The sequence below is a fragment of the Thermobia domestica genome, chromosome 8 (genome assembly GCF_964235325.1).
Source record: "Thermobia domestica chromosome 8, izTheDome1.hap1.1, whole genome shotgun sequence".
NCBI classification, from domain to species: domain Eukaryota; kingdom Metazoa; phylum Arthropoda; class Insecta; order Zygentoma; family Lepismatidae; genus Thermobia; species Thermobia domestica.
This window is the reverse complement of record NC_137461.1, coordinates 119,681,531-119,705,694: the sequence shown is the minus strand read 5'-3', so window position 1 is coordinate 119,705,694 and position 24,164 is coordinate 119,681,531. Positions and strand designations below refer to the sequence as shown.

General features: G+C 35.4%; 1 protein-coding gene across 1 annotated transcript; it reads left to right on the top strand.

Moving 5' to 3' along the window:
• The first annotated feature begins 546 nt into the window (after positions 1-546).
• On the top strand, positions 547-22,775 carry LOC145691823 (uncharacterized). The gene is made up of 4 exons (XM_081767135.1): positions 547-961; positions 19,601-19,734; positions 19,907-20,055; positions 22,473-22,775. The coding sequence occupies exons 1-4, from the start codon at positions 863-865 to the stop codon at positions 22,481-22,483; spliced, it is 393 nt and encodes a 130-aa protein (XP_081623261.1). The 5' UTR covers positions 547-862; the 3' UTR covers positions 22,484-22,775.
• The last annotated feature ends 1,389 nt before the right edge of the window (positions 22,776-24,164 follow it).

Genomic DNA, 24,164 nt, shown 5'->3' with positions numbered 1-24,164 from the left:
ATTTACTGACCGGATTTCTTTAAGTTTGATTAGTGATTAGTATGGTTTCTCAGAATAATATCTTTATGGAAAGTCGAGCAGAAAAGAAGTAATCTAAAACTCCTCTGACAGTTGAAAAAAAGTAAAGTTAACGTATGTACAGTATTTTTTCTGTTTATTGTAAGTTTTGTATATGTGTTAATTCGTAATAGAGTTAAATACTGTGAATTGATTAAGTACGTACAGCATCTTATTCTATCTCGGTAACCATTATATGCATGCATTGTTTTTGAAAATTTCTACCTTCGTTAGTCAGAAACCTGTCTTTAACGGAAATTTTTGCGAGTCCTGTTCGATAACGCGAAACGTCTTTTTCTATAATTGTTTTTCCCTTATTAGTATTGCGTTGCGATCCGCAATTTTTGCGGCGTTGTTATGGAATGATGTCCTATCTATGTGCACAGTCTTTCCACCACACGCAGTGTAGGGATATTTGAATTTTTGGAGATTTTTTTTTTTCTGTGGGGGAAACTGGAATTGGCAATACTGATCGCTCATGTTGGCGCTAAGAAGAAGTAGAGGAATGATGGTATCTCTATTCAAAACAAAAATTGATTTACTAAATGACAGAAAGTAATAATGGTTTAGTGATAATATTTATCTTATAATATAGTAGGTAACGTAAAGATTCAGGGTGAGATTCGAGTACTCATTTGTATTTAATTATATCACACCGGCTTATGAATAACATAATGTTGGGGGTTAAGTTAAATGGTAATAGTATACATGAGAACCCCCTGATCTGCGTTTCTTCTGTGTTCTGTTACCACTTCTACATGAAATACCATAAATTTTCTACGTAGTGCAATACTAAGAAGTATCCATGTGCACAAGACATGCGGTATGCGTTAAATCCCCCCCCCACACACACACAGTCATAGATAAAGTACAAGGGCACTACACATGCAGATATAAAGTACAGGTACGTTTTTTTATTATTTTCGTATCAATCAATAAGTAAATAAAAGTCGCTTAGTTACCCCCTTTGTAAGTTCGTACATAATGAATAATCCCTAAAAGTATGAGCGTCCTGCTCCTTCGGGAACTGATGCAGCTTCATGTATTCTATATCGTTAGAAAGTTGGTCGTCCGTTTCTAGCAAAGTTTTGAAAATTTACCTAGAAGAAATGGATAATTTGCTCGTTTGTGTGCGTGATAATATGTAAGGAGAACGGAAGTTGTGTTTATTTTTCTTTATAAGCGGCTATAAACGTGAAACTATTTGGGCAAGGTTCTAGAATACAGGTCCCCCTTCCCATTGAACTGCATTAAGACAGAAAGCAACGTGCCCTGCGGAGCTCTAACCCGCCTTCAATCGCTTACGCTCGTTCGGCTATATTATGTGAATTAAATGTTAAACTTTGGTACAAGAAGAAACCAACCTTGTTACTAATCTTTATGGGGGACCTGTGTTCTAGAGCCTTCCCGCTATGCTATGTGGCAAGCGCAGGGACCTACTTCGCGCAAGATTATCGCATATTTGGATTGTGGAAAAGTAACGTTGATCTCCGTGGCTAAGCGCTTAGCGTACGCGTCTTTGAAGTGGGAGACCCGGGTTCGTTTCGCGGCGGGAGCTCATGTTCGGATTGCACGTTAATCAGTAGGTCCACGTCTCATATGGCCTCGCTGCTGAACGGGACTTTAAACCGAAAATCAACTGAACTGGGAAAGTAACGATCATTCGTATTCTGAACATGACTCCAGGTGTTCAGTCATGATATCTACATACTAAATTTGTAATTTAATACCTCAGTTTTAGCGTACTGATTATGACACATTAACCTTAAATTTTATATGCAAAGGCAATAACAGGATTTTCCCGTTAATGTTTTACATTTAAAGTAATGACGGGATTTTCCCGATGGCTAAGGCGGGAGTTTCCCAATTTAAGAAATTTACTGACCGGATTTCTTTAAGTTTATGTGACCCCTTCCAGCATAACCCTGTTGTTGCATAATAACACTAAGGCGAAATAAACTTCTTTCTGTCAATATGTAATATAAATACATACAGCAAAATACTTAAACCCAAAAACCCAGTTTAAACAAAAAAAAAATAAATGGTTTAACCCCTCCCCCAAAAGAGGGTTTTTGGCTTTTTCAAAAACAACCATGGTTCTTGCCAACCCTGCTTACTTTTGTATATAAGAGGTTAAAAAATTCTTATTATATACATTGGTTAATCCTTTGTGATTCATAATGCAAATATGTTAAAAATTTAAATTGTTTGAAATATCTTTTCGAAATTCATGGTTTATTTTCAAGGTTTTATATCAGGGTTTGCCCAAGTGGGCCCAGCCCGAAAAAACCCGGTGGGTTTTTTCGGGTTGGACCCACCTGAAAAAACCCACTTTCAAACCCACCTGGGTTTTTAACCTATTTGTTAATATATTATTGATACAACTAAGGTGATCACATTGTAAGTAATTTTTATCAGATTTTAGACTTTCCTTGGGCGAATTAGAGGCTTTCACGTTGAGGTATACAACAACATTTAACATAAGACCTTTATAAAGTTCTGAATGCACTAAATGAATTTTTAAAAACATTACCTTAGCTTAAGATAATTATAGAACAAATTAATGTATGGCTTATGCTTATAGCCTATTTGAAGTAAAATAAGCAAAATTGTACTTTAGAAAATATTTTCCGTGAATAGTATGCTCGTCGAATTGGTGACACCGAGGGACATTATCACTCATAAGTTTGACGGGTTTAAGGTCATAGGTGCCGGTACTAATAGCATATATGTAAATACATTAGTAAAACTATTAGTATTATTTCTTACCTTTGATGTAAAACACAAGGTTCTTCAACTGAAATTTGGTTTTCCAACAATAACAGTTTAATTCAGTTATTTGTTGCTACTCTTCAAATAAGCATTCTGTAGAATCAACACCAGCAATAGCGTAAAAATTCTTGTCAAATTTAAGAAGCTTAATGCTCGGGGTTCCGAAGACTATTTAACGCTTACTATTTCAAGTCCTGAGTTCAAATTTCCGTACTAGTGGAAGTTTTGATGTACACGCCGTGAAAGAAGTGCTCGGGAAATTCCCGAATTAAACGCAGAAGGATCGGAAATGAATACTTCAACAATAAAACTATTTATTTCACGTTTAAGCCTGCCATACGTCCCTTAAAAAACGAGTGTGTCCTGCGTCCCCGTAAATTTAGTCGGGACAGGGAATTGTCCCGTATTTTAACTCCGTTCCATTTCTGCTATCAATATCAGCTTATTCGAAAAGTGAAAAACAAAAATTCTGACATTGGCTGGGAATCCGGTAATTAGTGAATGAACAGTACGCTGTTGCATGTAACAGTTTCGAGGAAGTTATAACACCACCCTGTTCGACTTGATAGCGAGCGAAATTTGCAATGCTACTTTTTTCATTGCACTTGATTTCTACATTTACAAACACAGGGAAGATGACTAACCTTTTCTTCAGCAACACATTAGATAAGTTTACAAGAATTATAATCATTTTCAGAGGCTAGGGGCACAGAATTGTGCTTTGGCCCAGGTCTTAGAAAAATGTAAATCCGATCCTGACAATTACACACGATACAAGGAGAAAAATCAGCTTCTCATCAGATTGAACTGACAACGTAATTTTGGCAGATACAGCCATGTAAATAAATGTTGCTAAACGCGCGAAAAATATTGAAAGTAGATTGTACCACTGATTTAAATAATTTGCATATTGTTTTCCTGTAAAGCATTTTTATAGCACATCTTAAGTTTTTAGGCATCTTCAGTCTATACAATTAATTGCAGGGTACGAACACAGAAAAGCAGCTGCTGCTTAGTGAACTTTCGCCTATTATATTATTGAAAAAAAAATCTTTTAGTTTTAGTCTCACGGTTATGCCTGCTATGCTCAAGGTGATGGTGATGATGAGAAATGAATGAAATGACAGAATGAAGAAAATGGGAGGAAACGTGAGAATCTCGAGAAAATCCACGCACAGGGTGTTTGTCCACCACAAAGCTCACTTGGCGCGAGCTAGGATCGAACGAGGAACCCCATGAACTTGAGGTGAACGCTCTACCGCTGAGCCACCGCGGCCTATTATACTTTTGTTCATAACCAGACTACAGTTCATTGCATTGTGTTGGAAAGTTGAGGAAGGGGAGATCTGAGGTGTCCCGTATTCTCATGGAGAAAATATGGCAGGTTTATTTACGCTGGAAGATGTTAATTTCATATAAGACATTTTAAAACATTTATTTATTTCATACAACAGGAATTGTACCTTTGTTTTAAATTAATAGACCCCTTTTGGTATTCATATTTGGCGAACGTCAGTCAGGCTTCTGGATGACTTGATCTGCATTTGTTCGTTTGTCTGCCGAGCTCCTTCATGGCTATGCGGTTAGTGTACGCGTCTTCGGCGTGGGACCCGGGTTTGCCTCCCGGAGGGAGCTCGTGTTGTTTGGATTCCACGTTAATCAGTAGGCCCCGTGTCATATAGCCTCGCTGCTGAAAGAGACAAACACAAAATCAACTCAGCTCGTTTGTCTGCCTCTACCACACACACCAGAGGGTACAACTTTTGGCCTTTTAAGTTAAAATTTTCAGAATATAAGCACGAGACACACTAAATTTCCTGTATAGATTTTGGCGGCATACCAACGTAAAATGTCAAAATGGAGGTATTTTTTTCAAAACAGCGAGTATCCACGCTACGAAGCGCAATTTTCAGTCTTTTAAGTTGAAATTTTGACGGTGAAAGCACGAGATATGCTAAATTTGCTGCATAGATTTTCTCGGCGATCGAATGTGAAATTACAAAATGGCGGCCTTTTTTTTTTCAAAACAACAGTAAGTAGAAAATTGTTGCAAGTTGTGACAATGGCAATCTTGAAATATAAATCACAAATATAAATCACATTTTAACAGTTTTACCCCAAAGATATTGAAATATTTCGAAAAAACCCAATTAAACCCGAAAATACCCGAAAAAACCCATATGGGCCCAGGTGGGTTGGGCTTTTTCAAAAAAACCCGGGTTTTTTCAAACCCTGTTTTATATTATTATCGGCATCAACCACTAATTAAATGAGTTTTTGTGTTATAGAGAAGCGAAACAAAGTCTACTTTATCAATTTAAAACAGAATTTTGAAAAAAGACCAAAATTTCCCAAGCAAAAAAACGAAGCAGAAAAAACCGAGTTTTTTCCAAAACAGCCGTTTTTTTTTTTTCGTGCCCTTGCATCTCTACTTACTTGGTTACACAAGCAAAAGAAATGTAAATATATTATGTTATCCTTTAAGAAAAACATACGCTGATGAAATCATTTCATTTGTTTTAAAAGAAACCAGACACAAAACCCAGAGTAAGATAAACACCCTTTTTAAGAATTACAGTACTGCAATAATAATAATAATAATAATAATATAGTTGCCATAGAGACATTCGTATAGATATATTCTTGTGAGTCTTCCAGTATTTTAATTATATGAAGGGGTGATGAAGGAAGAAGTGTATCTTAAGGTTCAGGAAAGGTCAACGGGCATAGTTCAAGATTAACGAGCTCTTCTGTTCACATGAGACGGTCTGTCTTCCGAAAGAAAATGCTAGAGGTCAAGATGATGGGATTCTAAAACAGAATATTGTTCGGATAGAATAATATTTTTAATGTTACTAATCACCGTATGAAAAGAATATCCAAATGCAGTTTTAAAAAAAATCAAATCCGAATTTGGCGGGTCACTACAATACTTTCATACTGTTATCTCAGACTGATAAACACAAAAACTCAAAATAAAATAAATTTTATTAAATACACATCTATTTGATATTTTGAAATTGACATGAAGAAATAAAAATGTGTGATAACGACAGAAGTTTTATAATTTTATGATAATTTGGTGCTTGATATCTTTGCTTTTGTGACGAATAATGGAATCCAAAAAGCTTCTGGGGATCTTAAACTCCTTCTATGTTTGTTTAGAATGTTTGTCAAAACTAGAGAAGGCACGAAATATATTACAACCTGAAAAATTCAAGCCCCTGAGTAGCAAATTTAGACTTCCGTGTAGTTCAGTAGCTACGCAGCCTGTAACTGTTTCTTAGGTACCTAAACTACTGCAATTAATCTTTCACTTTACTCTCTCATCATTTCCAATGTATTAGGAGTCCACTATCAAATTTTGTCACTATCAGTTGTGTTTCCATAATTGACGGACTTTGGAAAGAGTGATGAGAAACGCAAAGAAAAATGATAGTGACATTGCCCAATGATATTTGTCTTGACTCCATTGGCTTTTCTAAACCAATCTGAATAAAACTCTGGATGAATATTTATTTATTTCTCTCTTTCTTCTTAATGCAAACAATATGTATGATAAATGTAGGTAGTGGGAGAGCACAACTCATGTGAAATCACATTTGGTATGTTGAAAATCACAGTTCTTTTGTACTTTGATGCACTTCCAAACGAAAGAACTTAATGTAAAATTTTGTAAATATACCAGTATTATATCCTTTCCTTATTTTGATCGCAAAAAAAGACTAAGAAAGGTGTACTTTTAGTCGTGATTTATTGTAATTGAAATAAAAACTGTTTTCTTTAAAATTCAATTAAATATAGTTTCCAAAATCTTTTGATTTGGTCCAAACTAGTAATTTAAAATGCCATGTAAATAGTTTAATTGATGTGTTTGACGTCAAAACTAGTTAAAGATAAACATTTGATTCCTTAGTCATCCAAGAACGTATGTTTCGTCTATTTGATGTATTGTTTGAAAAATTTAACGTGACATATACCACAAATCTTGCTTAACAGTACACAAATGATACAAACGTAGAATTTAGAGCTTTAGCACAAGCCTAAGCCTTGCTGATTTGTAGTTAATCTTCAGGGGTAGTACTTGTGCAATAATAAACAGAAATATGGATTTTAAAATTGCCAAAGAAAGTTTAAATGGTGATGATGATATATTTCAACATAATAGTTAATTTGATACACTCAGTAGAGACTAGGTTATATATTGAGTATGTTTCAACTAGTAAAGTACTTATGACGCAGAAACCTTATTAAGAGTATACAGATAATACCATGTAGCTTGTTGCACGTATATTTCTTTGTTTGAATAACTACATTTCTTTATACAATTCGTTCAAAAAGCCACTCCGCAGTCGTTGGCACTTGTTACTGTAAGAAAAGTATTGGAACATATATTTTTGTCTGTGGGTATGTGTATGCCATGTTATGCAAATGTACGAAGCTAGACTTTAATCTTCAATTCAACAAAGATACTATACTGCGCAATAAAGACAGTATGTGTCGAATTGTAACTAGTGTTTCCATGTATATCTTTGCCATAATCCAAAGCAGAGATACTTTTTGAACACACTGTATAAGCGCACCGGGCAAAAGTTGCCACTTATAACTTACCTAATACCGGGTAACACTGCTTCTACCTGGATTGTATTTTGAAGCGACTGCATGATGTATTGCACCTATACATCAGTAGATCCGTAGTTCAGCAAGGTAGTGGTATTTTTGCGTTCACCTACTGCACCAAATAATCCCACAGATTCAACTGAATTTAAATCTGAAAACTTGGCATGTCACAACAGTTGCGACAGTGGCCGGTATCTGAATGTCCTGCAAACTATGTACAGGGGCTTTAAACACAGCAGTTGTCTTCCTGGAAGTTAGGAGTGTGCACTGTGTATTTATCATTAAGATGTTATCAAATTGGCAGTACCTGGCCACTGAGCGTGTTCAAATAAATATGTTTGTTCATGTTGGCATTCACCTATATGAATGGATCAAAGTAATGATGGCGAAAAATATTCCCACACCAATCACAAGATCTCTTCCAGTTTGAACCACAATCTACACATTGCAGATGCGATGCTTCATTGGGCTTTCGGTGTACTGGAGGACTTGTATCATTGGAATATAGACGAAAATGAGACTCGTCTGATCACATTTTCCGTTTCCAGTCTGCTGTAATCCAGGGTCTGTAATAGTGAGCCCATTGAATATGTGAAGCTTTGTGCTCCGCAGGTCAAAAGTGTCTTCTTTCGTGTCTTTTGAAAATTTTTTGGTTGGATCTGTATTCACGGATAGCAACAATTTCTGACGATTTTCTTTGCCCAGCTGCGAAACTCGTTGGAGGTCTTTCTGGTTGATGTTTTTGCGACCGTCGTTCTAACGTCATTTTGTGTTCACACAGACTTTCCTTATAGATACGATGGGTAATCTCCTTTCACACTCTAACAAATTATGCGACTTCGGTACTCTGAGTTGTGGTGAGTTAGTAATGGTGAACAATTGCACAATGGAACATTTTGTATGTTATTGTTGTGTTTGGATGAAGCAGTAGACCGGTCGGTAACACCATGCTCGTGGGTTTTCTCAGGGTTCTCCCGTTTCTCCCCACTTTCATTCCACCATTTTTACTCATCTCTCATCATCACCGTCTCCTTTAGCCCAACCGGCATAATCGTGGGACGTAAAACTTAAAGATTTTATTTCATTTTTTACACCGGTTGGTATCGTAGGTATTCGTGGGTGCGGTAGGTCAAATTTTGAGTTAAATTTTGTGTTTCACATTCTTATATGCAACATCCAGATTGCATAACTTGTTCTTATGCAACATCCAGAAGGACAAAACCTACTATTAACATGGACTCCAAAACACTAACCGGGCACTGTTGCCAATTCTTATTAGCAAAGTGTCGCTAAATTCAGCTCCAGAAGTCGCTAAAACAGATATTTGTCGGATTTAAGCCTAAAAACGGTGTTTTTTTGTTTTCTTTTTTTCTTTTTTTATTTTATTTATTTGTTTATTTATTTATTTATTTATTTATTTATTTATTTTTGCGAAACAGCATAAAGTAAACATGTATATCGCACGTAAACATAAGCAGAGCTACCTCGTAGCTAAGCGATTAGCATAACTCTGTTTGGCGTAGAGACCCAAGTTCGATTCCCGGCGAGAGCTCATGAGGTTCAAATCCTACGTTGTCCACGTCTCATAAAGTCCCTCTGCTGAAAGGGATGCTAAACTGAAAATCAAATTAAGGTAAACATAATCAGTAAAAAATAGAAACCATGTAAAATACAGAGTCTTCCAAAAGTCCTGCAAAAAAAGTAAAAAGCTGTAACTTTGAAAGTACTACTTACAATTTTATATTTTGTTTGTAATGTTTAGTGGAAATGTTAAAATTTTTGTTGGCAACAGTGAGCGGATGTAAACGTTGACATCATAACCGCAAATCACGTGACAAAGATGGCGTCTACCCAAGGAAAAGCGCAGTGTGTGGCATGGTTTTGTGAGTTAAAATCTAGTATTGGCGAGAAGGAAATTCCGACAAAAATATCAGAAACAACCACCTGCAGGTTCAAGTATCAAGAGATATCAGGAATTGAGAATCCACACGAATTTGAGACACATGTTCGTGATTCTCCAAAGTTAAATGTGTGGTGTGCCGTTTCAGTGAAACACTGCATCGGACCTTTCTTCTTTAATGAAGACACGGTGAATGGCGCCAACTACCTCGATATGCTAACAAACTTTCTTGTTCCGGAGCTTCGGAAGTTAGGCATCATCAATGAGGTCCACCTATAACAGGATGGAGCCCCTCCGCATTTTCCCCGAGACGTGCGAGAATTCCTTGATAAGCAATTTCCCAACAAATGGATCGGCCGAAGAGGAGTAATCAATTGCCTGCGAGATCGTCAGATCTCACTCCTTGTGACTACTGGCTTTGGGGACATGTGAAGACAGAAGTTTACGAGCAAAAACCGAAAGATGTTCAGGACCTCCGGAAGAAGATACGTGATGTGATTGGGAGATTTACGGATGAAGCACGTCGAAATTCCATTCTTGGATTCCCGAAAAGACTTCAGCAATGTTTGGACGTAAATGGTGCTCAGCTGGAGGTTTGGCGTTGAAAAAATGCTTGGAAATAAAATTTCAGACTTTCTTACAAGTCCACTAAAAGTTTTGTACAAATACAATACACGATTACAAAGTTACAGCTTTTTACTTTTTTGCAGGACTTTTGAAAGACCCTGTACTCATCTATTCTCTCTCTCTCTCACAACACACACCCATACCCACACACACACAAAAAAAAAAGTCTCCTCCTTGGAGTGTACTATCCTTAATTTTAAAAATACGGCACTTTTAAGGAGGAATAAAATACACAGATCGCACATTTTAGTCAATTTAATTTATCAGTTACACAACACTATGCATTACATAGTACACACTAAAATTAGATATAGTAAAAATAATAATAATAATTCGAAATGCTTTAGTTCAGTGACGGGCAAATTATGGCCCGCGGGCCAGATACAATCCCCTGAAAGGTCCTTTCCGAAACAGAGCAATTAATTTTACTTCTGAGAATCACTGCATCCCAGTTCGAACCATATTGATAAATCTTATTCCTTAATAGGGTGTAATAGTACAAGAATTATGTCAAATGTACAATTCTTATTTTCAGAAATTATGTTGGCCTGCTTTAAGTTTTTCCTTTTTTCTTTGCCCTTCTTATAGAAAAGTTTGCTTATCACTGTCAAGTTCATTTTTCTGTTTGGAAAAGAATGTCCAGTAATCGCCCGCAAATATTTTTTTCCTCACCCTGTTCCGAACTGTCAGGAGTCAATTGACTCGACGCACCACTGCCGTTGCCAAGAGATTATGTCGTCAGTTGTAACAAGCCACAAACGAATTTTAGAATTTGTCACACATTGTGTATTTAGGTGCTGGCGTCATAAACCACACAGCTTATTCCCTACTTGTTCTCAGTGGCACTCTCATAATTCGTGTTCGTTTTATTCACAAAGCTCTTGATAACACTAGTTAACAAAGGTTTTGTTACATAAAAGGAAATACCTGTTCTTAAAGGAACTTTTTGCGCTGAATTCGAATATGCACTCGGTTTTTCTCCATCACGTACGATTTTCCCGTAACAGAGGGATTTTCGGGAAAATCCTTCAAAAATTTCCCTTTTCGTTTATTTTACACCCCAAGATCTTGTCCCCTTGCATATACTAACATAGAAATTATACCTAAGTATACTTTGATTCATATTTAACAAACCCTCCAAGTTTCGTAATAATCGCTTTATTCTTTCTAGAGAAATAAATATGTTTGTATGTATACTGTGTGTACTGTTTATTGCACCTTATAGTAATGCTTTCAGATCTCTTAAGTTGAGGTAAAACGTTTTGCTTTATTACCACAAACACATATATAAAATATAATACAATATAATTTACAAGTGTGACAATTTACAATAAACAATAATACAAATGTACCAAAAGGTCATGAAAAGACAATCAAAACTATCACAATATATGAAACTTCCATTGGGTTACAAAAACGTACACTACTTCCTTCTTTTGTAAGAAATGTTGCATTCTCTAACAAGATTCCAACAATAGTCCCCCATCATTGAAGGATCCCATCGTCCCTGGTACCTTTTCTCCATTGCCATTATATCTTGGTGGAATCTTTCCCCTTGTTCGTCGCTGAGAGCACCTAGGTTAGCAGGAAAGAAGTTGAGGTGGAAGTGCAAAAAGTTGATTTCTAAAGACACCCTACAACCCAACTCTTTGTATTTCTGTATCATGTCCTGTACGATTTCTGTGTAACTCTCAGCTTTGTTATTGCCCAGAAAGTTGCGCACAACACACTTAAATGCTGTCCAGGCAGCTAGCTCAGCACTGTTTAACTTGCTGTCAAAGCTATCATCAAGCATTAATTTCCTAAATTGGGGACCAATAAACACTCCCGCTGAAATCTTAGCATCACTCAGGTTAGGGAACTTATCTCGCAAATACTTGAAACCTTCACCAGATGTGTCCATGGCTTTGACAAAGTTTTTCATAAGTCCTAACTTGATATGAAGTGGCGGTAGTAATATCTTATTAGGATCTACCAAAGGAGCGTATTTGCCGTTGCATTCTCCAGGTACGTAATTCACTCTAGGTTCCCATTCCTTCACTTCATAATGTTTGTCATCAGCTCGGCTATCCCATAAACATAAAAAACATTGGTACTTCGTGTAACCGGCTGCAGTCCTAATAAAATACCAACTACCTTGAGATCACAACATATTTGCCAACAATGGTCCTTGTAATTTATAAGATTTAGCAAAGTTGACATGGTGTCATAGGATTCCTTAATCTTCACTGAGTGCGCAAGTGGTATAGAAGGTTTTTTATTTCCATTATGTAAAAGGACAGCTTTAAGGCTGACCTTTGACGCGTCGATAAATAACCTCCATTCTTCTGGAACGTAAGGAATTCCTAGCTCCGCCATCAACCCATTTATATCCGTACATACGCACACATTATCTTGCATTGAGAAATAGCTTGAAAATTGAACATGCCTTTTCCTGTACACTGATATGTTCGTTTCTGCATCCAATAAGTTCCACTGCTGGAGCCTTGATCCCAGAAGTTCCGCCTCTTGTTTTGTCAGGTGCAAATCACGGACTAGGTCATTAAGTTCACATTGCCGGATGAAATGTGGCTCGCGAACACAGTCAGGGATGAACGTTGGATCCTTGGATGTACATGTTGATGTCAATGGTTCATCAAGGTCATGATCATCATCAGAGTCTTTTGGCCGTATCTCTTCCCAGTTGGTAGGGGGCTCGGGAAGTGGAAGTTCTTTTGCATTCTGTTACATTTGATAACAAATATTGATAACCATTTCATGAACAAAACGAAAAAACTTGGAGAATTGTATATATATGTATTAAGATATACATATACTGTACGTTTAAAAAAAAATATACGTTGGAAGTACATTCTATTTTTATACACGTTTCTAATTTACAGAGAGCAATACAAGTGTGTTGTTGACTATTGTAAATATTCATTTTTATGTCTGTGTTTGTAGTAATAAAGCAAATCGTTTTTACCCCAACTCAGGAGATCTGAAAGCATTACTATCAGGTGCAATAAACAGTGCACACAGTATACATACAAATATATTTATTTCTCTATAAAGAACAAAGCGATTTTTACGAAACTTTTAGGGTTTATTAAATATAAATCAAGGTATACTTAGGTATAATTTCTATGTTACTATATGTACGGGGACAGGAGCTAGGGGAATAAAATATCTGAAAAAGGGAAATTTTTGAGGGAATTTCCCGAAAATCCCTCTGTTACGGGAAAACTACGTGATGGAGAGAAACCGAGTGCATATTCGAATTCAGCGCAAAAAGTTCCTTTAAGATCAGGTGATTTTTCTCATGTAACAAACAAAAAGTTTAAATTTGTTAACTAGTGTAATCGCTCTGTAAGTAACATCAAAATTATAAGAAAAGCAAAGTGCTAAAAGGATTCTCCAGTATTGTCACTATCTCTCCAAATTAGCTAGATTTAGCGAATTGTTGCTCGGGTTGGCAACATTGCAACCAAGGATTGAATCCAGTGCAGTTGATGGGTGTAGAGGCCATCGTGTAAATTACAGGACCACACCAAAGATTCCTGCAGAGGTCAGACGTTGTTTGTTCAAATTGGAAAAAGTTTTTAGATTTTTTATTGTAGGCGCAAGATTAGTCGAAGCAAGTGTTGCCAAATCTTCTAGTTCGTTAGGTGCTCCGAGAAGAACAGTGCTCAAGGCAGGATTGGCTGGTTTAAACCAAAATGAAAAAAGAACGAAAAATGCTTTAAATCGTGTGAACTTCATGGTGACGTTTCCACATATCAAACCATCTGCATTAGTTTTATCTCCTTTTCACTTTTTAATTAAGGTGCCCCATGTTCAATTCTCGGTCGAACCACAACCCTTCTTACATGTGTAAAGCAAGTAGCGGTTTGGATGTCACTTTAAAGCGAAAGTCTTCTTGATAATTTCGGTATTACATAAAGATGTTAAGCCTAAACGAAGCCAAATTGTATATTTTTGCTTGCCTGAATGCTTGTTGTTTTATAAAGAAGCAAAGATTGCCTAAATATATTGATAGACATTGGCAAAATTTATCGACTGCCTACGTAGCTTCCAACATTAGCTTGGATTGGACTTTGTTTTAATTTTATTGAATGATATCTACATACTAAATTTGTAATTTAATACCTCAGTTTTAGCGTACTGAGTATACGTTGACCTTAAAATTTTACATCCAAAGCAATAACGGGATTTGCTTTGCATTTAAAGTGATAACAGGATTTTCCCAATGGCCAAAGAGGGAGTTTCCCGATTTATATGTAATTCTGTATAATGATTTCACTTGTGCAACTATTTATTTATTTTTATTTATTTATTTTATTTCATTATTATTATTATTATTATTATTATTATTTTGGTCTTGAAATGACTCTTGACAATCATATTAACAAATATGTAAAGATCAGTACAACGTATTTTTATCAGGAGTCCATCGTGAGTGAGTCGGCAGAATCATTGCATTTGTGGCCAATTACTCGCGGTTTCGAGTCCAAATGAAGGACAATTTCTCTCGGATGTAAGCCGAGAAGCCGTTTGGATTCCGCTTTAAGCTTATGCGACCCCTTCCAGCATAACCCTGTTGCATAATAACAGCAAGGCGAAACAAGAGGAATTACAAGGAATTGAAAAATTGACTTTTTTAAAAAGGTTTTATTTCGAGAAAGTGCTTAGTACCATCCAATCACGTTGCTAGCTTTCAAAAGACGCAAAGACCATAATGCCGTTTACAACAATATGATACCTCAAACCGTCGCGAGATATTAATCAATGTTTATCTTGTTTCCGGAACGGTTTGAGATATCAGTTGCTGTAATCGACATTATCTTCCACCACTATCCACTCGCGTGACCGGCAGCTATATTTGTAACTGAGAGGAAAGCAAAGAACGTACATATGAAAAGTGATCAAATAAATTTCACTGAAGCTGCTCCTTCAGCTCCATACTTTTCCCATGTTGTGGACCCGCTGCTTAAAGGAAGATTTAATAGTAGTGTTACGGGAAAAGCAAATAATTTATCTTTTTTTCTCTTGTTCTCTTTATGCTTGCATACACAGACTTGTCATTGTCATAAAACATGTTAGCATTTCGTTAAAAAAAAATCTTCATCGTGAAAACAGATATAAGATACTCAGTAAGTATCGCTTTTCCCTCTCGATCTATAGCGTTCACTTGTATATTACAGAACGTTTTGTTTTCCTATATAATGTTGATTGAACTATCATATCATATAGTGTGATGCACCTCAAGCTTTAAAAAAAAATCCACATTTACTATGTATTTTATTTAAAACAAGTGAAAAGACAATTAATTGTCCATATATATAAAAGGAATATAAAAATATAAGCAGAAATAGAATTAGAAGGTAGAAACTGGATCCAATTGGCTGAACGCAGAAGTCAATGAAGAGCTTTTGTTAACGCGGCATTGAATCTCTGGGTTCCATAGACCGTAGAGGAAAATGGACACTCAGGAATCTATGCTTAAAAGTTGACCAGAGTTAAAATCTTGTACGTGTAAACTTATGTGCTACACAAATAAATGCAAGTGTGTGTGGGCTTCAGTAGCTGTACAGCATGAAAACCTGTAGCTGTAATGGGAACAAGTGTTATAATACACTTACAAACACGTATCAGAAAATGATTCATCTAATCGTATTCAAAAGACTAAAGAAATATGTAATTTTGCAAATATTTTGCGCAGATTTGATATGATAATATAGAATATTATAGTTCTGCTTGTTTTCAGTAATTAGTAAGTATTTAATCAAGCTCGATATAATACTCTCAAAAATTACATACAAATATAGTTATTGAGGTTTCTGCAAAAACATTTTTAAAGTGACCATTGAGAGAATATAGGCCCATTCATGATTTTAGAAATACCCTGCAGGTGTACAATGATGTTATCAATCACCCTGTATATCCCTCTAAGTGGTGTTTGCCCATCCCACTAAAGCCATCTTTACATATGTTCTTACATTATTTTTATTTTCTGCTTTTTCAGTATGGTAAGATAAATATTTTAGTTAAAAGAAATAAGCAATTATTTTCAACGACCGGTGGAAATGTCGCACACAAATCGAGTTGAGAAATCGGAATTATCCTGAATATCAACTGTAAATGGATTTTAACACTATGAAAGACATCTTTATCTCAAAATTTTGTAATCCTTAACGCGCGGTCGTATCAATTGACCAGAGATCTAGAAATGATGATGACAGCGCAGGAGAGCTCAAGGGAGAAGGGTGAGAACTGTCTTCAAATATTGGAAAAGAATCAGCTTTTATCTCGGAAACAAAACCTTCATTGACTGACATGAGCTGAAATTCAGTGTTGCCATTCGGAGTATCAGCATTGGAATCAAAGCGCACTTGCCTTCAAACTTACCTCGCTGTAGGGCTATTTCTAAAAGTAAACCTAACAATATTGGTACCGTTGGAAAGATAATTTAATGCTCTACAAATTTAATTAGGGATGTTCTTTCCATATCTCAACTCATTGGGGAGATACTGAGCAAAAAACAAAATATTAAGGTCAAAATAAGTCAGTTTTTAATGTTTATGTTAAATTTTCCGAAAAACCGTTGGGTCTATCCAAAGCATGAATAGACAAAATCGTAAAGCACACCTTACAGATAAAACGGGAAAAAGAAATTCATTAATATCTTCATTCGTTTTGGAGATATGGCCTTTTATTAAAAACGCTCATTTTCTAGCTTCAGTAGAGGGGGGACGGGGTGTACGGGGGAACTTCCGTTCGTATCAAGCGACCGGTGGTCTAGAAATGAGCAGGTTAGTGAACTTGATGATTTAGAACCACTGGTTGCTTTTACTCTCTCGGGTTGAACGAAACCTAATAATCATGTGTTGTGCCTCCCGACTATTACATGATTTGTATAGTGTTCACTGAACTTTCCTTGCGCTGTAACATTTGGCAATTATTCAAACTATTCAACTGTAGCCCATTTATAAACAGAGTCTAACCTTTAGCTAAAGTCTTTTGAAGAGATGTATTTCTGGAAAGCTCTGGTAGTTGTTTTGCCGTCATCTTCAGGAATACGGTAAACACGATCAGTAGATGTCAATGTGCTCTCTTTGTATAGAATGTCTCGTGACTGAACCCACGATACGTCCGTCTTATTTGGATGAAGACATGAAAGTGATGGTCCAGCAGGATGCAAAAATATTACCTTCAGCTGGCTATCTTCTTGATTAGAAGTGACGACATGTCCGAGCCACCAATTTCCTTCGTAAACTGTAGTCACATATTCATGAATTTCACCTAATGGAAGCGTCCTAAGTGTCCAGCTCGTGCATGCTGGATGTTGAAGAAAAGGAGAAGGGCTTAGTCACTACATACATTCTATCACGGGATACAAAGGCATTGAGTCTTCATGTCCCTAAAATTCCGTGAATATTTTCGAAACGTTTTTTAAGAAATTCATCAGTCGCAGCATATTCTGAGTGAATAACAAATATGAACTCAATCCCTGAGACACTCTTCTTTGCCCAATCATAAAGTTCTAATGGTTTCAAAATTTGATCTGAGAATGGACGCTGGAGTCTTACTTTTTTGCTAGTCTCTTCACAGTAGTTCCTATACCATCGCATGGGCCTTTACCATGGATGTTGCAAAAAGTGCCACTCAGCCTGTATTCCTAAGTCTTGTTGGTGTAAGCGTAAGTTTAGAAAGTTCTTGCGGTTTATATACTGTGCAGCTGAATCATCCGAAAAATATAAAATTTTCTCAGGGGGATACTATGTTTGCTTCGAAGGAATTCCACAAGCTTCTTCTGAAAAGAGTAGAATCCCATGGAATTGTGCTAAGGACAGTCAGATATTATAACCACGTTATAGTGGTCGTTTTTGTTACATTTTAGGTGATAAAATAGGAAGGGGTGGACTGTAGCTTGGTTGGCATTCCAGTGAAATGATTGTGCCTCATCTTTTACAAGAAAGTCATAATTTTCCACTAAGTCACAAACAACAAATTTACTTTCAGAATTTTTTCCTTTAACATGGTTGAAAAATAAACGTTGTTGCTTCCGTATGAAGTTATGATAAAGATAATTTAATTTTTGACAAAAAAGTTCAATAAATTCTGATGATGGCTTCTGAAGAGTTTGTAATGTATATCTATCAACAGACAACCATTGACGGAAAGTGGCAGTTTCGGTTACGTTTTCCTGTAGGGTTTTGATGACGTCAGTTCCAGGGCAAGAAGAGCAAGTTCCTATAGAACAGTCCGCAGACAGGTTCACACGTTATGAGATTTAGGCAGTCCTTGTAAGTTATTATGGAACCATTGAGTTGATTTTTAGTTGATTTTAACGTCTTGTTCAGCAGCGAGGCTATATGAGACATGGATTTACTGATTAACATGGAATCTGAACCACATGAGCAATCGACCAATTATGGAACCACTGGCGAGAGTTTGTAACTTGGCGTTTTCTATCATTAACTTCACGTTCGGATGTGTCGTACAAACGCAAACAGTGCGCGTTCCCTTAGCTCCAGCTAAGACAACATTTTTTGGGCAAAGCTCTGCAAATTTGGAAAACCCTATGCTCATATAAACAAACCGCTCTTTAAACAACTAATATAACTCCCGAAAATTTTACAAAAGACGTTTAGAATTTTTAACTTTCTTCCCACTGCTGTCTCTTACTGAAAGACGGTCTTTTATGCCTGGCATAATCTTAGAAATGTCAGCAATTTGGAAGAATTCCTTGACTGCCTGGGTGTTTTCTGGTGGAAGAATTTCAGCCGATTCGTTTCTATTATTTGTATCTCGCGATACCATCACGATCCCAACATATATTTTGACCATATCTTCACAAAGGCCTATCCTACATATAAGATTTTTTTCACAAATTTTAAATTGCCCTTTTTCGAGAAATTCGAATTTTCGATAATTCTTTTTAGTACACCCCATTGATTTATATATCTAAAAAAGCTTGAAACAATGGCTTTGCAATGACGTAAGTCTTAGTTCGGTATGTTAATTAGGAGCCGAGATATATAAAATTTAAAAAGCTAATATATGCAAATTTTGGACCAAAATTGGAAATTTCGAAAACTAATCAACCTAGAAGGTTGACATTTGGTATTTTTCAATCTTGCTATGATATCTTCATGTAACGTAAAAATAATCAAAATCCGAAAATGTGAGGGAACAAATGTGTTGATTGCACATGGAATGACCCAGATGATAGTATTTTCTGTTTTTGGCATAATGAGAACGAACAGGGAGGCGAAGTAAGTGCACTGAAGTTATATGATAAAGGAAGTAGTGTTTAAACGAGATTGGAAGAACTTGGAGAAAATATTAAATCTTTCAACATTTTATAAATATACTCTGTACGGTAAACGATAGGGATAATTAATGTATGAGTCCTTAGTTCGACAACTGGTGGAAGAGTTTTCAAAAATTTGAACGATTATGGTGGTTGGGATTGCACCTTAAACTGCAGATCTGCGTTACATATAGCCACACTTGTGAACAGGCTGTTCAAGTACAATGCTCTGTAATAAAACTGAGTTGTAAAAAATAATGTAGCACCTTTGATGTTTTAAAGTACGGAGTTTATAAACGGGAAATGATTTATTATTATTATTATTATAGGTCTCTGGAATTCTTGTTAATGGAAGTTCCACATCATCGTCGTCCGCCAATTGGAACTGCTCGCTAACGCAAGCGTTTGGCAAAGTTTCAACTGTAGGTGGTCTAGAGGAAAAAGGACAAGAAGAAGAAAACATGTAAGTATATAACATTGAAGTTTTATTTTTTATTAGTTCATTGAAATAATATTTAAAAACGTAATTGTACATTGAAAATAGATAAAGTTTGTTCTACCTTTTTATATATATATGTGCAAATGTAGACAGTTTATTTCTTAAATTTTAATAAATTACTTTTTCTTAATGATAGGTCCTTAGAATCCTTGTTGCAACAAGGTCCTCAACCATCACTTTCCTACAGCTGGAGCTTTTCAATTACTCAAGCATTTGGGAAGGAAGAAGGCAATGCGGTAGCAGACAAAGTGACAAAATGGAAGAGAAAGAACAAGAAGAAAACACGTAAGTATCAAAATACCTGTTTTGGTAAGAGCACCAACACCAGTCTTAAGTAGTACATTTCTTATTGCTAATTATGAAGAAAACATGTATGAAATATCCATGTTTCGGGGGAAGGGGGGGCAAGACCATCCTTTCGGAGTAAAACATAGTTATTGCTAATTATTAATGTAAATCATAGTTTAGACGCGTTAGAAAGAACTATTATTTTTGAAGTTAGTTTTTTACATGCGAGTACTACCTATTGTAAAATTTCCGGAAATTTTGAACCTGTTGGTAAAAAACCGTTTTTTCCGATTTCTTTCCAGAAAAATTGGAAAAAGAACAAAAAATGTATTGGGTTAAGTTTACTAGTAACGGATTTTATTTTTTTATTTTATTTTATTTTATTTATTTATTTATTTATTTATTTTGCGAACGCGTGAAAATGTAAAAGTGAGAAATTTCAATATTGTGAATATTAAAAAAAAAAACCCTCGAAAGTAAAACTGTTGCAATTATTCTTGAAAATTAAGAGTCTGCACTTATTTTTTTATGTGCTTTTTAGTTGTTCATTCGCGGATGCGCATTAATTACAGAACTTTTATAGTTACGTACAAGTCTACCATCATGAAGCTTTTCTCTTGCAACAAATAGGCCTCTTAAATTATCTCTTAAAAGAGAGAACAGTAGGTGCATTTTACTAATACTTATGCACTAAAACGTATAATTACTATTATTTAATATTCTAATATAGACTTTTATATAAACTTTATGTACAAAAATCTTGTATGTAAACAAATAACGGTTTTCTAATGCGACAAATTATCTATATATATAAAGATGAAAATTACTACGTGTGTAACTTAATAACTCTTGAACCACCAGACCATTCTCGATACAGTTTTGACCATAGATGAAGTTCGGGCCTGGGATGGTTTTTATCATTTCACTTTCCAGGTGCAACTTGCGTGAAGAGGAGGGGGCAGATCGAAAATGACCGATATTAGTGTGAATCCATAGTTTTCGAGATTACTGAGATAAACAATGACACTTCCGATACTGTTTAAATCCAAATTGAGCCCCGCAACTTAGGGGAAGGGGGAGACATAAAGTGATCGAAAATGGCCGATATTAGTGCCGAATCCATAGTTTTCGGAGTCGCTGAGTTGAACAGTTACACTTCCGATGCCGTTTGAATCCAAATTCAGCTCCCATCAGTACTCTTATGGGGGATGGTGACATTTAAAAGTAATTGAAAATAACTTATATTATTGTTGAATTCATAGTTCTTGGAGTCCATAAGTTAATTGGTGACAGTTTTGGTGCCCTTTATGTCCAAAATGAAATGTTTTATCCCCGTGCGAAGAACGGCCATTCTGCAAGTCTGTAGTAATAATGAACATAAGTTTCATATATTCAACCTTTTTAATATATTTTTCGTTGCTCAGATGTACTCACTTTTGCGGTGAATGTGTGTATGTGTAAATAAGATTTCTCTCTTTTTGAGTTGTTTGAAAAATATACAAATAATAAAGAGGGATATTTTTTACCAAAAATCAGAAAACTAGAAAGTAAAATTAAAACCTCTTGCTTTAAGTATTTATTTTTCCTTCTATCGAAATACATTGTATATATGCTATAGACAGGCTACAGCAAGTAAGATTAGCATCAGGCGAAGAAACAGTTTTTAAATTGTATTTTCCGGTTTTCGCCAATACAGTAATTCCGAACAAAAGATTGTTTTCGAATGGGTTCAAAATTACGGAAATTTTACACAACACAAGGAAGATATCTCTATAAAATAGATATATTTGATTTTAACACATTAACTAAATTGATTCTGGCCCCGTTATTTTAAAACTTCCCTACCATCAAGCGGGAACTTCATAAGATTGTTTAAGATAATTTAAATGTCTATATTAATTAATCCAACTAGGATTATATTTTAGTTTCATTTGTAGCCATTACTCTATTCTATTCATTTAAAGAGTTTGCATGAGTGGTGCACATGTATTTGTAGCCACAACATTTCCCCATTCTAATACAAGAAATATTAGTACTCAATGATGTTATCTGTAAACTAGTAAATATAGTTTTCATTTTAAAAGCATAATATAGTAAAATGTTCGAAAATTTCAATTTTGTCCGAGCTCGCGGGGGGGGGAGGAGGGAGAGACCCGTAAAAGACTAGTTTTATCCAAATTTTTCGGTTTTTTCGAGGCCTTCACAAAACTACTGCTTACTGTTCCTAGAATTTGCTGGGGACATTAAGGCCAGGCTTTAGAGTAAGATATTGTTATTGCTATTTATTAATGTAAACTATGATTTAAACTCGTTAAAAAGAACTATTATTTTTGAAATTAATATTTACGTGAAAATTAGGAATATTTTGTGACTGTTTTGTTCTTTATGATTCCTAATTATTCTATTGTTCTTAGAGGTTTTTTGAATACTAAGAACTTCTACAGTGCAGAACCCCGCCACATGATATTTGTACAGAGTTGGAGCACCATTGACAGCAACATAATGCACAACAGCAGCCAGGTAACACTTTGGATGCTATACTACAATCATTTATTTGGAAATATTTTACATTGCCTTATTGCTTATAACAATACTTGTATTTCATCACTCTTTATTATATCTTTATTTGTAATTGTGGGCAGAAGTACTTTTAAATTATGCACAAGCTGCACCAGAAAGGAAGAAGAATATATATATATATATATATATATATATATATATATATATATATATATATATATATATATATATATATATATATATATAAGAGAGATATACGAGTAGATGTATTTTCTTTTCAGTTGATATACGTTGCTGTTTTGTTAAAAAAAAATAGTAATTTGACGATGTAATATAGTTGTCATGATAACGATGGAAAAAATAAAAATAATAATTTCGGATCCATCTTGGGTAAACTACATGTACAGTTTTTAAAGTGAGTAAAAAGATTCATGTATGACACCCTACAATAAAAGGTAATATCATGATCCCGTATGTAAATGGTTTTTGTTGAAAATCAGTAGCCTTATAGTTATATAAATTTATATGAACTGGGGATTTCGTTTTATAATTTTGGTGGTCCTCGCCGCAGGATTGTCGTTATATAATTTTGGTGGTTTGTCGCCAGGACTTTAGATGATTTGTACGAAGTTAAGTAGACAATCTCTTAAATAATAAACTTCAGGAGTGCAGATTTATTTTATGGCTACGTAGTGATTTGGTTAAAAGAAATGCCAAATCAGAGTATACTTTGTTAAGGAGTGGCATAAAAATCTTCAGAAATATCAAAATGAGTCTTCCGGATATGGGAAATACAACCGAATCAAATGATAACAGGGAAATGAACTTCTCTGAATGTACCTTAGTCAATCTCTTTAAACAACATATGGAACAAATGAATCAACAGATGGGACAATTAAGACAAGATTTTGGTAATCGAATGGATCAACAAGCGGAACAAATGAAACAACAAACGGAACGAATGAACCAATTAAAGCAGGATTTTGGTGATCGAATGAACCAACAAATGGAACAAATGAAACAACTTGATGATAAAATCGACCAGACGAATCTACGAATTGAACAAAGCGACCTTAAAATGGAACAAATACTACGTAGTTTCACTGAAAAAATGTCATCACAAGTTAACATGAATGCTCCAAATGAACTTGAACCTTCCATAGAAACAACAGAAAATGCAAATCCTGAGTTTGCATTGGTGAAATTTACTGAGTTTTCGCAAAAACATAATGCGGTATTGGTTGGATCAGATTATCTCGACTTCTCTCTTCATTCGAATGTTTTTGATTGCCTTACTGATGCTGTGTGTAATGAAGATTTTAGTTTGCATCAATACGTGAAAAGTTAGGTTATCTTCGTGTATTGAATGCTATTGACTGCTTGTATTCACAATATATTCAACATAATATTAATCCCGGAAATGAAGTAATGGTAATAGAACCGTTTAATGATATGTACACGACATTGCTTCATGTAGCAGGAAGAAAGTTGATTCCAATATTCGTGAAATTCAGAAAGAAAACGTGTCTTCCCACCAAGGTTTGTAGTGATTGGCCGATTGAGTTGAATCTGTCGAAATATTCACT

Excerpts from the sequence above, each read along its gene's own strand:
- LOC145691823 (XM_081767135.1), top strand. The coding sequence starts at position 863 with ATGTGCACAAGACATGCGGTATGCGTTAAATCCCCCCCCCACACACAC. Across the intron at positions 962-19,600 it reads CATGCAGATATAAAGTACAG|GTCTCTGGAATTCTTGTTAA; the intron begins GTACGTTTTTTT and ends TTATTATTATAG. Across the intron at positions 19,735-19,906 it reads GGACAAGAAGAAGAAAACAT|GTCCTTAGAATCCTTGTTGC; the intron begins GTAAGTATATAA and ends TCTTAATGATAG.